Source organism: Muntiacus reevesi, chromosome 3, assembly GCF_963930625.1.
Source record: "Muntiacus reevesi chromosome 3, mMunRee1.1, whole genome shotgun sequence".
Classification (NCBI taxonomy): Eukaryota; Metazoa; Chordata; class Mammalia; order Artiodactyla; family Cervidae; genus Muntiacus; species Muntiacus reevesi.
Window position 1 is genome coordinate 156117466 of NC_089251.1, and position 13579 is coordinate 156131044.

The 13579-nt window shown below is 40.1% G+C and overlaps 1 protein-coding gene across 1 annotated transcript; it reads right to left on the bottom strand.

The window, feature by feature from the left end:
* Window positions 1-332: 332 nt before the first annotated feature.
* Window positions 333-12834, bottom strand: TBP (TATA-box binding protein). The gene is made up of 8 exons (XM_065930944.1): window positions 12712-12834; window positions 9669-9884; window positions 7759-8150; window positions 5401-5488; window positions 3886-3977; window positions 3029-3196; window positions 1782-1876; window positions 333-1092 (listed from the first exon to the last, which is right to left on the bottom strand). The coding sequence occupies exons 2-8, from the start codon at window positions 9720-9722 to the stop codon at window positions 1013-1015; spliced, it is 969 nt and encodes a 322-aa protein (XP_065787016.1). The 5' UTR covers window positions 9723-9884; window positions 12712-12834; the 3' UTR covers window positions 333-1012.
* Between the last annotated feature and the right edge of the window lie 745 nt (window positions 12835-13579).

A 13579-nucleotide genomic window follows, 5' to 3' on the forward strand; every position in this document is an offset into this window, starting at 1 on the left:
TATTTATGAGCACAACAGACACCCATCCATTAGTCTATTGGACTACCCCAGTTCTAACCATGAAGGCCTTTGGCTTAGAACCCATGTTTGCCACTTACCTGCTCTGTAACCTGGGGCAGATCCCCAGGTGGGACCTAGCTTGCCTGCCTTGTATAAGAGCAACAAAACCTGATTATAGGTTTGTGAGAATTAAGGTATGTGGGAAATAGAAGGTGCTCAACATATAGGATGTAATAAACACGTTTTGTGAGCAACTATAAATTTTCACAGTTCTGCCATTTTCACTGCAACAATGAACTGTTGACTGAAGCAAGCAAGCACACACACTGAAATGGTTTCAGGCATTGTATCTAAAATACAACTTTTTTAACAGTATGATCACATGAATCTTACAAAGTTTCATTTACAACATCAATCTAACACTTTTATAAACAGCATTTATTGTACAGAGTACTCTGAAGGAAGAAAAATATGTACAGCCATTTGTTTTCATTAATACATTTCTATTCTGTCCTGCAATACTGAAAAGGCGGAATGTGTCTGGCACAAAAATAACCCTCAGGAGTTACAAATTAGAAAACAACACTTTTAAAAAAGAGTTTTACTTTTCTGGTAGAAATATAAAACTGTGGTTTATGGGGAAGAAATTAAACAAAATAAAGTCCAATCACTTGTTGAGGTGGCTTTAACACTTAGTTTTGTCCCTTAAACCAACTTGTCAACAGCAGTAAGTGTTTAAAACCTAAATATAAATAACAGGCAGCACTGCCCGTATAGCAGCACAGTCAGAGCCACTTACAGTGCCGCTCCGGTGTTCTCTGTGCAGAAACGACACCCCTTCTGGCACCCCATGGGGGTACACGTGGAGGAGCGCCTCACCTGGTGCTGCACCCTACAACCAGACGTCCATCCACTACCACATGGGCCGTCACACCACCACTGAGTGTACCAAAACTGACTGGTTTAAAAAAAAAAACAAGTGGGTGGGGGAGGCAGGAGTACACAGCAGCCATTACGTTGTCTTCCTGAAACCCTTCAGAATAGGGTAGATGTTCTCAAAGGCTTCATAAATTTCTGCTCTGACTTTAGCACCTACAAAGACAAGTAGAGTAGAAAAGAGTCTGTAATGGCATTTCTTAAGAAAACCACAAAAGCACAATTCTTTCCATATCCAGTAAGACAGATGCAGGCATTAAAACAGTAACAATGGAATCCCTTGTCACAATCCTATTTTTGTTTTTAAAGTGGTATTTTCTTCATTTGGCTTTAAAAAAAATTACCAAAGCAACAATACAGATGACTCCACCTTCCCTGCCTACAGTCTGCCCATGTGACAGCTGTTGGTCTCTGCACCAGATCAGAGCCCAGCAGGGCAGCAGTTGAGAGTGACGGGAGTCTTATTCTCTCAGTTGCCGCTTTCAAACAAGCTCTTTTGAATCTTCCTTTGTTGAGGCAAAATGATAATGCTGAGGAAAACCAAAGTTTTAGGCAATGGTACCCAACTTAAACCACCATCTGTTATACAATCTAATGCTCACCTCCACCCCTCCCCACCAAGGTGATGCTTCAACTGAAGGATCAGCAAGGCTGTGACCTGACTCCTCAGCTCCCCGCCTCTGGTGGACGTTTCCCATCAGGGTTGGGAAGAGAGAAAAGGGGCAAGGCTTCTCTGCAAGTCACTAGTTAAATGTCCCAACACTGTGATATTACTTCTAAGTACTGAGAAAATACCATTCTTGACACTTTCAAAAGTGCAACCACTACTTTCTGTTACAACTTACCTGTTAATACAACTTTTCCAGAAACAAAAATAAGGAGAACAATTCTCGGTTTGATCATTCTGTAGATTAAACCAGGAAATAACTCTGGCTCATAACTAGAAGGAAAATAGCAAAAACAGTTTAAATTGACAGCTGCTCATGCCTTTAGAAAATATGAGGACCTAAACAAGGGAAAGCACCGGGTTAGCCACAAACTAATGATGGGGTGAAGCCCAATTCTGCAAGCAGTATTTGGCCAATGAGGCTGACCTATCAATAGCACGTGAAGACCAACTAATTCTGTTTTGAATGAACCTGGATTTCCTGACATAAGAACAAGAGTTTTATAAATATGTTCTGTAGTTTCTGATCTTTATCAAGTTTCATTCTGGACAAGTTTATATCAACTTAAAAGAGCCCAGTAATTATCCATCTGTAAGATCTGCCAGTCACACAGTTTATTTTCTAATCATTCACATCTCATCTCCTTAGAGTGAAATACCTTCTAGTTGCTACGTTTGCTCAGGCAATTTAACCAAAGTGACAGAAAAGATACTGGTTGGAGACTGAACCTTGCCCCGTGTTATCTGACTAAATGCACTATTGGTATAGTTTTGTTCTAGTAATCTCATTTTGTTAGATTGAAAACAGGATGTATGACTGTGTTTAACTTACTGGAAAATTCAAGGCAGGCTTCTCTGAGGAAGGGAGATGCTGGGATGGATACATGAAATGCCAGTGGGAGTTTCTTAGGTAAAAAGTGACAGAAGAGTGTGCCAGGGATAAAAGTGGGATGTGCAAGGGCCCTGGTGCAAGGGGCATGATAAGCCATGGGGCTACTGTGAGCAAAGAGGCTGGAGAGGTGGTCAGGGACCACCTGCCTTTGAAGTATTCTTCAGGAAGTAGAACAAAAGACTCAAACAACTGGGGGAAAAACTGATACAAGAGGTTGTGTGTTTTATTTATTCATTTAAAATGCATTTATTGAGCAATAAAATGATGAAACATACAGAAGGGAATCAATTTCATGCCAGTAAAGGGGAGTTCTGGGTGTCACTGAGTTAAAAGATAGAGAAGTAGGAGGCTGGTGAGAATAGTAGGTACTACCAAAGAAATCAGGAAGACACTTCAACAATAAACACACCTATCAGTATATCATTTGTTCTTACATACTAATTATTTTGCTTAAGTTTTATCATGAACAATGTTTAAATAGATTATAAATTAAAATTGTTGCCAAAAGCAACCACCATGTATTTCAGACTTACCTACTGAACTGTTGGTGGGTAAGCACAAGGCCTTCTAACCTTATAGGGAACTTCACATCACAGCTCCCCACCATGTTCTGAATCTTGAAGTCCAAGAACTTAGCTGGAAAACCCAATTTCTGTACAACTCTGGCATATTTTCTTGCTGCTAATCTAGACTGTTCTTCACTAGGAAAGAAAAAGTGAGCTATTCATACTCAAAGACAGCTAACACAATTATCTAGATGAGGAACTTTCCCACATCCTTGACAGAAAACTGTAGGCCTACCAAAATGAATACCTTTCAATTCACCACATTATTGATAGCCCCAGATTTCATGGATATGAAGTGTAATATCAGCATCACCATTGTCATTAATATTGCTGTATTTAAGCCCACAAACTTCTACTGAGATAAAAACCAACAAGCGTCATTTTGATAGGAAAATACTGATGAGATTTATATTCAAAGAATGCATACATGAATTCCTCTTTTATGTCATGTCTTTCTTTATCCATTCCTAGAACTTATTTGTTGGATAAAATATGACTTAGCAGTGCAGGGCTTATGTAACAAAAGCAGAATGAAAGCAGTAACATCACTGTTGACAAAAGGCTCTCAAGTGCAGGGTCACGAATGACAAAAATCTGGCATGCACACATGCTGAACTGTACAGAAATGAGATCAGAACACACATCCTAAACCAATGCCTATTTTTAAGAAAATGAAGCTACCACTGTCTAAGGTGATGAGAATCAACTACTTTAATAAGAAAGCAACAACACTATATTAAAGTAGTAGCCTAACATCTAGATACCATGACACAGCCATTTCTCCGTAACATGCAGACCAGGACAATGAACTCCTTTAAACCCACCTCTTGGCTCCTGTGCACACCATCTTCCCAGAACTGAATATCAGTGCAGTGGTTCGGGGCTCTCTTATTCTCATGATTACAGCAGCAAAACGCTACAACAGCCAGGGACAACAGTTAATGAGGTCAGACTGCTGACTTCCATCAGGAGAACTACACAACAACAAAGAACAACCCAAGTAACGGGAAGGACCTGGTACTGAGACAGTTATAACACCTGCCATGTGTTTCCTTATAGGACTCCCTTCCATCGCCACGTGGCACACACGCTTTTGCATAGGAAACAAGCATGTAAACTGTGATGACAGAGGCAGCTGGACCGAGATTTTTGTATTCTGTCATGCACATCCCAACAACTGAAGATAAATAATATTTGCAAAACTTTAACTATAAATTTTTGTTTTATTAATGATTTTTTAGGCAAATCAACTTACAAACCTTTCCACCTCCAGAAGGAATAAATCAGATTACAAGCATATCAACACACAGTGAAGTCCCCGATCCTGTAGACTTTTAGAAACTGCTCTGATATATTGACATTTATATAAATGCAATGGCCTTTCTAAAAAATGTAATATCTGCTACCTAATTACACACAAAAAAATTCACATATTTCTTTTTTTTTTTAACATATTTCTAATGAAGATGACTCTGACAAGTTAGACATCTTTAACAATTTTAATTTAAAAACTACCGTCTGTCTTCCTTCTAACTTTACCACCATGTAAAAATGCTAGCATTATATTCTAGCCTATACAAGTCCCAGGAAATGTCTAATTATTTTGCATTTCCTAAATTCCTTCTATAATTTTTTACATTTCCTAAATTCCTTTAACTAGTTTTACTGGTTGGATAACTACTATCATTTCATTAGGAAAAAAATATGTAAAATTATGTATTCAACTTAATAAAATTATGATAGACAAAAGGTTAATTCTTATAAGGCTACACTCATATGGATTTGCCATGTGCATTAGGCTGCTATCTTAAAATCTGAAAATTTGTAGCTATTTTCTTCTTAATCTTTTTATTATTAAAAAAAAGACTGGGCAGTTATACAAAGGTAGAAAAATAAATTAAACTTCCTTGTACTTATTATCCAACTTTAACAATTACTAGTTTTTGGCTAATGTTGTCTCATTCATATGCCCCTTTCCCAATTCTCCAATTGGATTATTCTGAAGTAAATTCCAAGTAGCCTGGCATTCTATTCTATATAGTTTTCAAAACATAAATGGGATCACACTACATATTTTGTTCAGTAACTTCACATGATCCCCTTACAATAAGTATATTAAGTATATTAATATATTAAGTATATTAAACTTCACACTGTGGATTGCTATATTCTTACAGTCTCTTACTTGGCAGTTATTCAATAAAAATGCTACATATTTTGCTTCAAATTCTTGTTTTGTTGGTGTCAACAAACAAACACAACATATTCTTTTTAACCTAGAGACCTTTGGAAGAAAATTCTGTTATCACTATGGTTTGATACATTACAATTGTTCTGACCTTGGGATTATATTCAGCATTTCGGGCACGAAGTGCAATGGTCTTTAGGTCAAGTTTACAACCAAGATTCACTGTGGATACAATATTTCTGTAAGAAATTGGAAAAGAAAGCATGATTATTTAGTGTTAATTATCTAAAAAACACAGTCTTTCTTAATTTTTTTAAACAAATTTTTCATTGCTGACATTAAGTGTTTAAACAAGTACCAAACACCATGCCAGCATAATACATAGATAACCTCACTTAGTACTTACAATACACTATGAAGTAATAACTATTAATATTGCCATCTTCAGATGAAGAAACTGCTCTGTATATACATGGCTCCTAAGTGAGGTATGACTTTCTCACTTCTTTCAAAATAAGTATCTCGGACAAACAAAAATTCAATTATCTCTGACAAAGGAAGGAAACCTGCCTTTTCCTCCAATTAATTCTAAGTAGATCAAGAAAACCAGATATCAGTATTTATTATGTAGGTCCAGTGAACTCTTTTAACTTTTCTCCTCTTTGGGGGCCCCCACCCTGCCCTCTGCTCCCCCTGATGTCAGGGGGTGACCGGTATTCTGGAGCAGCGCCTCCATAATTTTGTGCCGCGGCGCCTGCGCCTCACAGCATGACAGGCGGAAGACAAAAACTCCCTTTTCATTTTTTAATATTCTTACACATCTGTTTTCTTCTAATCAATTTTATATACACAAGTTCATATAACTGCAACTATTTACTTCATAGAATCGGTAGCAACATCTCTACTATCCTTTCTGATTTTAGTACTCTGAGTCTTCACTTTTTGTTAGTCTAACTAAATGTTGATTTTTCTCAAAAAACCAACCTTTTGTTTCACTGATTTTCTCTATGGTTTTCTTTTTCTCTATTTTATCTATCTCTGCTCTAATCTTCATTATTTCCTTCCTTCTTACAGCTTTGGGTTCAGTTTGCTCTTTTTCTAGTTGTACTGTTATTGCTTTGAAATATTTCTTATTTTTTAATGTGATCATTTACAGATACAAATTTCACCCTTAGTTCAATATTTGCTGCATCCCAAATATGTTTTGTGCTCCATCAGGCTTCTACTAAGTCTATCAGGCTTCTCTGCCCATGGAATTTTCCAAGCAAGAATATTGGAGTGGGTTGCATTTCTCACTCCACAGGATCTTCCCGACCCAGGGATCCAACCACATCTCTTGCGCCTGTTGCATTGGCAGGCAATTCTTTATACTACTAGCGCCACCTGGGAAGCCCTATATAGTATGTTCATTTTCATTTGTCATTTCTAACTGCCTCTGTGATCTCTGATCCACTGGCTGTTTAAAAATATATTATTTAATTTCACAATTCTGTGAATTTCTTGGGATGCTTTGTGGAATACCAGAAATATTAAGGTGCTGGCAAGAAATAAACACCCCATGTGAACTGGGTATAAATTACAACTTAAACCAAAGGTGCAAACTTTACTGGGCGTAGGGGCCAGGTAACTGTGCAAGACAATAGCACATGGTGCTTCCAAAGGTGAACTAATAGGTGCTTATCTTTCTAAAATCATTAAGATTATTTTGTTTTTTTAACTTGTTTTGGATCAAACAAACACCAAGGGCAAGAGTTAGGTCTCTGTATAACAGTCATGATCCATGATTAAACATTACTTAGTTCTAAAAATGATTAGGAATAACTTGCATGAAAACTGGGTGATGTATGTACTACAAATAACCCTTCATGTGGTTACAAGCTTCCTAAAGGCAAAAGCTATATACTTCTTAGTGACAGATATGAGGATATCTGTTTTTCAGGGAGGAGAAATTTTCCCTACCTGTCCCCCTACCCCCTTTTCTGTTACATACAGGACCCATTTCACACAGGTAGAAAAATCCATTTAGGGCAAGAACAGCCATCCTCAGCTGGTGGGAAGGATACAACTCTTCAAAAATTTATATGCAGCCCTTATAATAAACAATGAAGAAAAACAAGGACCACTATGAACGATGATGATTCTGTGACTCTGCAATTAATCTTTCCAAAGGCTTAAAATATCACAAGGGAGGGAGACTACAAAAGGCTTGATCTGGTTAATCAGCTATAGCGAAATGTCAACAACAATAATGCAATCCAAACTGGACTTCACTGGCCCAAGCATACAAGCACAGCTACCAAACTTCTGAAGATGTCCTGAGAGACCTGGGGGCACTGACTCACTAAGACAGCTTTCCTTCCCTTCTCAAGTAAGATAAGGCAAGTTTTGATGCACGATCACCATGAATACCACACAAATTAAGTCAATCCATCTGAGAACAAAGAACAGCAGCGAAGTTGCAGAGGGGGGTCCCTCCAGGGCAGGGACAGGACACGCAAGGAGAACTCACTGCAGCTGCGGCACGATCCCAGAGCTCTCTGAGGCTGGCGTGGCAGGGGTGATGGGGGTCATGGGGGTCATGGGGGAGGGATACAGGGGAGTGGTGCCTGGCAAGGGTGCAGTCGTAAGAGTCTGTGAGTGGAAGAGCTGTGGCGTCTGGCCCGAGGGCCCCTGGGTTGCCTGCTGGGACGTCGACTGCTGGACCGCTGCCACGGCCGCCTGCTGCTGCTGCTGCTGCTGCTGTTGCTGCTGCTGCTGTTGCTGCTGCTGCTGCTGCTGCTGCTGCCGTTGCTGCTCCTCCAAAATAGACAGACTGTTGGTGTTCTGAATAGGCTGTGGAGTCAGTCCTGTGCCGTAAGGCATCATTGGACTAAAGATAGGGATTCCGGGAGTCATGGCACCCTGTGGACAGTTAGAGAACAATGGGTTAGGCTGGCTGGTGTCAAGTGTCTGCAGAACTTGGCTGGTAGAACTGCAGGTGAGATGTGCAAAGACAGGCACCATCCAAGAACAAATGGGGCTATTAAGCTGTCATCTCACACACATCACTTTCTTCTTCACCGTAGCATAGTAGGTAAGAACTTAGGATGTGGAAGTAGACCTGGGTGTGAAATTCAACGAATAACACGTGAGAAGTTAGGAAGATGCTTAACCCTTCAGGCTCTAGAGGATAACAATGGTCTAAGACTTTGAAAAAATTGAGGATTTCTATTCTTTGAAAGATACCATTAAAAAAAATTAAAAATTAAGCCACAGATTAGGAGACAACATCTATCATACATACATCTGAGAAAGAACTTGTATCCAGAATAAAGGACAATCAAAATGCAATAAAAGATGAACAAACAGACCAATAAAAAATGGGCAAAAGAAGTGAAGGACATTTTACAAATGAAGAAACATAAACAGTTAATAAGCAGTTGACAAAATGCTCAAAATTGTAAGCTAACAAGAAAATGCTTTTACTTTTAGACTCAAGTGAAAACAGAAGTGCTGGTGAGGGTGTGGAGCAATGAGAACTCTCACACGCTGCTGGTAGGACTTGAGAACACACAGCGTACTTTCTTATAGAGTTAAACACACACTTACAAAATGACCCAGCAATCCCACTCCTGAGTATCTACCCAAGAGAAATAAAAACATAGCAGACATGAAGAATATACACGTACAGCACCTTTACTCATAATTGCTTCCATCTAGAAACAGCCCTAATGCCAGCAGCTGGAAAACAAACTGTGGGGCACCCACACCAGAGCCACTGGCAATAACGAGGGGTTTGCTGACACACGCAGACAGTACGCTGGGCTAAGATGGCAGGCACACAGTAAGCACATACCTACCGGCTGGCATGGCGCCACCTGCACGATATTCTAGCGTAGACAAAACTACCTCTAAGTCTAGAAAGTGGATCAGCTGTTGCCTGGGGCCAGGGGACTAACTGTAAAGGGGCAGAGGGGAATTTTTAGGCTAACTGAAATGTTCCAGAACTTTCACAGGTGCACACACTTATCAAAACACACATTTAAAATGGGTATTTTTATTTAACAGAAGTTATTTAAAAATTTTAAAAGCAGATATGTTATTTGGAACCTTAAACTTAAAAAGGAAAAGATAAAGCTAGAAAATACTTAGGTTACTTTCAAAATCAAACACTCTATAATCACTCAGACCACTTTCATAAGTGTTTATCAAAAGATTAAGTCTTACAGACAAATATATATTTTAGCTTCCAAACTTCCCAAATTAAATGCTATCACACCTATTAAAAATCTAAAGGAAATTCTCCATGAAATAAAGAAGACTTAAAAAAATATAAGTCCATTTTCAACAACAGATGGCTTAATTCCGTTCCTTACCCTATACAATATCTCTAACAATGCAGATTCTGTCCTATATGCACCCTCCCTCCAGTTGCATTACCTGAGGGGAGGCCAGGCCCTGGGCATAAGGTGGGAGGCTGTTGTTCTGATCCATGATGTTCACCTTCTTGGCAAATCAAAAACCTTTGGACTGGAAATTGCCTCAGCATTCAGTCTTTTCCTAGAGCATCCCCAGCACACGCTTCTTGGCGACTTCCTCAGCTCTATGGGTTATCTTCGTGCACACCAAGGAACAGTGGTATTGCTTTGAAAAGACCTGAAGTTTAATGTAAGAACACAGGTAAGCCATACAGCCTCATAAAGCCGTTTCATGGTTATGCAAGAACAAATTTAAAAACCTAGTCAAGCTATTCTGGAATCCATTTCCTTTTACCTCACAAAGTTGAAATCTTATTCCTTCCATGTTTTTCATGACTGCGTGCAAAACAGTCAACAGGACAAAAACTGTTTTTTTATGTGTTCAATTTATAGTCTTATAATGTTAAATGTTAAGGTACATAACCAGCATTCAAAACTTTTGGGGGAAAAATATCCAAGGGAAATGAATTCCTAAGTAAACTGTCATATCCGAGTAGAAATTATTATGCACTGTATACATGGTACTATTAGGCTGAATTTAAGTTTTTAAATATTTCATTCAGTTTTCTATCCTCTATAATGTCTTGGGCATTAAGTTTAATAAATTTTGAATTGTATCCCATACACTTTAGCGTGATCATTTATTGAGAAACTACCTTAAATAACATACTGTGATAGAAGCTGTACCGACATAAAAATAAAACATCATGTTTTTATATATGTAATACCTTTACCTCTTCAGAGCACACGAATACCAATATGCCTGTACCTGGCTTTCCTTAAATCATCTCTTTACTAGCTACACATTTGAAATTCCTTTTAGGTTAAAGAACCGAGTGATTAATGAAAGACCTTCTATTCAGTTTAGCTCATATGGACTCCTATTGTGCTCAAGGTTGCTGTGAGAACTGACTGATTCAAACAGGACTGATTAATACCTTAAGAACAGCATCCAGTTATGACACAGTAAGCACAGGATAAACGTCAGCTATTACTATTAGATTTCAGTCTAAATGTTACCAATCTAGTAAGACATTCTCACACAGAACATATAAATCTTAAAGTTACAAATTATATGTCAAAGATGCACATGTACCTCAAGTACGTACTTGTATAAAAAAGCACTCAGAATCTGGCAGTGACTCTGAAGACAAAGGACTCTGAAGACTATATATCCTACATACCCATCAGTGGAAAGCAGACCAAACAGAGAAAGCTGCTTCCGAAAACAGACATATAAGAAAATTACACTCTTTTGGACACTGTTATTTTATTACAACAACAGAGTGCTGCAAATATAAAAATTAAGAGGATATATATATAGTCCCTGGCATCAAAGAGTTCAATTTGTATAGGATATGCAAGTAATCACTGCAAAACTTAAGTGTTATAATAGCAGATACATACTATGCTAAGCCCCTTGAGTGAAGAAACCAGGAATATATGTTTCTGTAATCTCTATACTTAGTACAGTGTCTGACATATAATATGTTGATGATGAATGAATGCATGCTTTCCTTTAGTAGCTAGGTCATGTCCAACTCTTTTGCAACCACATGGACTATATAGTCCACCAAGCTTCTCTGTCCATGGGATCTTCCAGGCAAGAATACTGGATTGGGTTGCCACTTCCTTCTCCAGAGGATCTTCCCAACCCAGATATTGAACTGGTGCCTCCTGCGACTGCAGGTGGATTCCTTACTACTGAGCCACCCGGGAGGCCCCAAATGAATGCATACATGCTAGAGAAAAGAAAGGCAATGTTAACTGCCAAGTGTTTGTTTATAAAGCAAGGAATATCTAACTTGGGTCTAGCAAGGTGAGTAGGAATTTACATTTGGCATTTCAGGTAGAAAGTCAAGCACAAAGAGACAAAAATTGAAAGAGCATGCAAGCAACAAACTAAGCATGACTGCATGGAATGTTCCTGCAGGGGATGAGACAGCAAATGTAAGTGGGGTCACGTTATATTACATAAGCAATACAAGCAGTGACAAGGTTTGGAAGTGCACCATGACTATATCTACTTTGGCAAGAGTATGAATGAACTCTAAGAGAGAAAACTGGAGGCTGGAAGTTCGGTTTAAGAGTCACTGCTATGGTTAAGGCAAGAGATAATGAGGGCAGGATTGAAACCACTCATTTATACGAACAGATTGATCTAGAAACTGGTGGCTCCTGACCCCTGCAAACTAAATCTAGAGAAAAAATCTGAGGAAGTTGTTGAGGCCTAATGTTACCATTGTTTAGAGCTCATCTCTAATTCGAAGTGATGGTACTGACCATTCTTCCTCCCCTGTGTCCTTAAAGCCGCACAGTTATTACTGCACTAACTTATCCTCAGAAAAGATAGTTGTTTGCAGCATCTCCTCATCTTTTGGTAACTGAAGCGTCAAATTTGATATTTTGGGGAGATGATCACTGATAAGGGAAAAGAATCAATAAATTGTGCATAGTCTCCTCGTGTCTGCGAGGAGATTATTCTCAATCAAGAATAATCTTTTCAGAGACGCCTACCTAAGTATTACATGCGAAAACCACACTGTCCAGGGCCTAGACAGGGACACCTTTGTATTTGTGTATTATGCTCTAACGTGCCTGAAGTCTCCGGCCTCTGAAAAAACGTTAAAAAGTCTCAAGCTCAACTTTATTATAAAACTACCCCTGTTGGTAGCAAAACAGATGAGCACAGGCCAGGGTGAATATGCCTTTCAATAAAGAGAATTAAAGGATGGCAGGGTCCTGGATGAGCGGGACTGCGCTGCCTCAGGCCCCACCAGCACCCTGCGCCCGCGCTCGTACAGGGAAGCCGCTCTCGAACCACCGCAGAGAGTGCCGGGCGGGAGCCACGGCCGGGAGAGGCCGAAGAGGCGGCAGCACGAGCCAGAGGAACGGCCCCCGCGTCTCCGGATCCATTCCGTGCCTCTCCGCTCCACCACCCCCAGGAAGTCGTTGCAGTGACCACTCTGCAGTAATTCTCAGAGAGAAGCTAACAGGGTGGTTACCTGGAGTCACTGCAGAGACGACTACCGGCCGGAGAAAACGAAGTTCTGCACCCAGCGGCCCAGGCGCCCGCCACGGCGACCCTTCCCGATCCCACAGGACTCCGGGCGCGCGTTGATAACGTCACTTCCGCCAGTTTCACCCTCTACTTTAGCAAGCTGCCCACGAGGGGCGCCGGCGGTGGTTAAGTGTGGGCGCTTTGTGACTTCCTCTGACTCCCTTGGATACTCGACTTTAGAGAAACAAGAGGCGGGGCGCAGCGCTTCTGGCTTCCGGGAGAGGCCACCCTGCCAGAAAATGTTGATTGGTCGCTGCTGTAGACAAGATATTGATTTTTAAATATTGACTGTTTAAACCAACTAGCGGTGTGACATTGAGCAAGTTAGCAGACCGCTCCACCTCAGGTTCTTCGTGTATAGGATGGAATGGTAATAGGGCTTGTCCTCTAAGAACAGTGTGAGAAGAATTAAGGAAATGCATGAACAGTGCCTGGTGAGCAGTAAGAGGTGTTCTCTATTCTCAAACATGTGGAATGATTAAAAAAAGAAAAAACCAGATAGCGTGCTGCCATCTTATGAAGTCTTTTCACATTTGTCACAAGAACTATAGGTAAAGTTAGATCCCAGAGGACCTCTCCGATGGTTCAGTTCAGTTCAGTCGCTCAGTCGTGTCAGACTCTTTGTGACTCCATGGACTGCAGCGCCCGGCTTTCCGGTCCATCACCAGCTCCGAGAGCTTGCTCAGACTCGCATTCATCGAGTCGGTGATGCCATCCAACCATCTCATCCTCTGTCTTCCGGTACTCCCTGCCTTCAATCTTTCCCAGCATCAGGGTCTTTTCCAATGAGTCAGTTCTTCGCATCAGGTAGC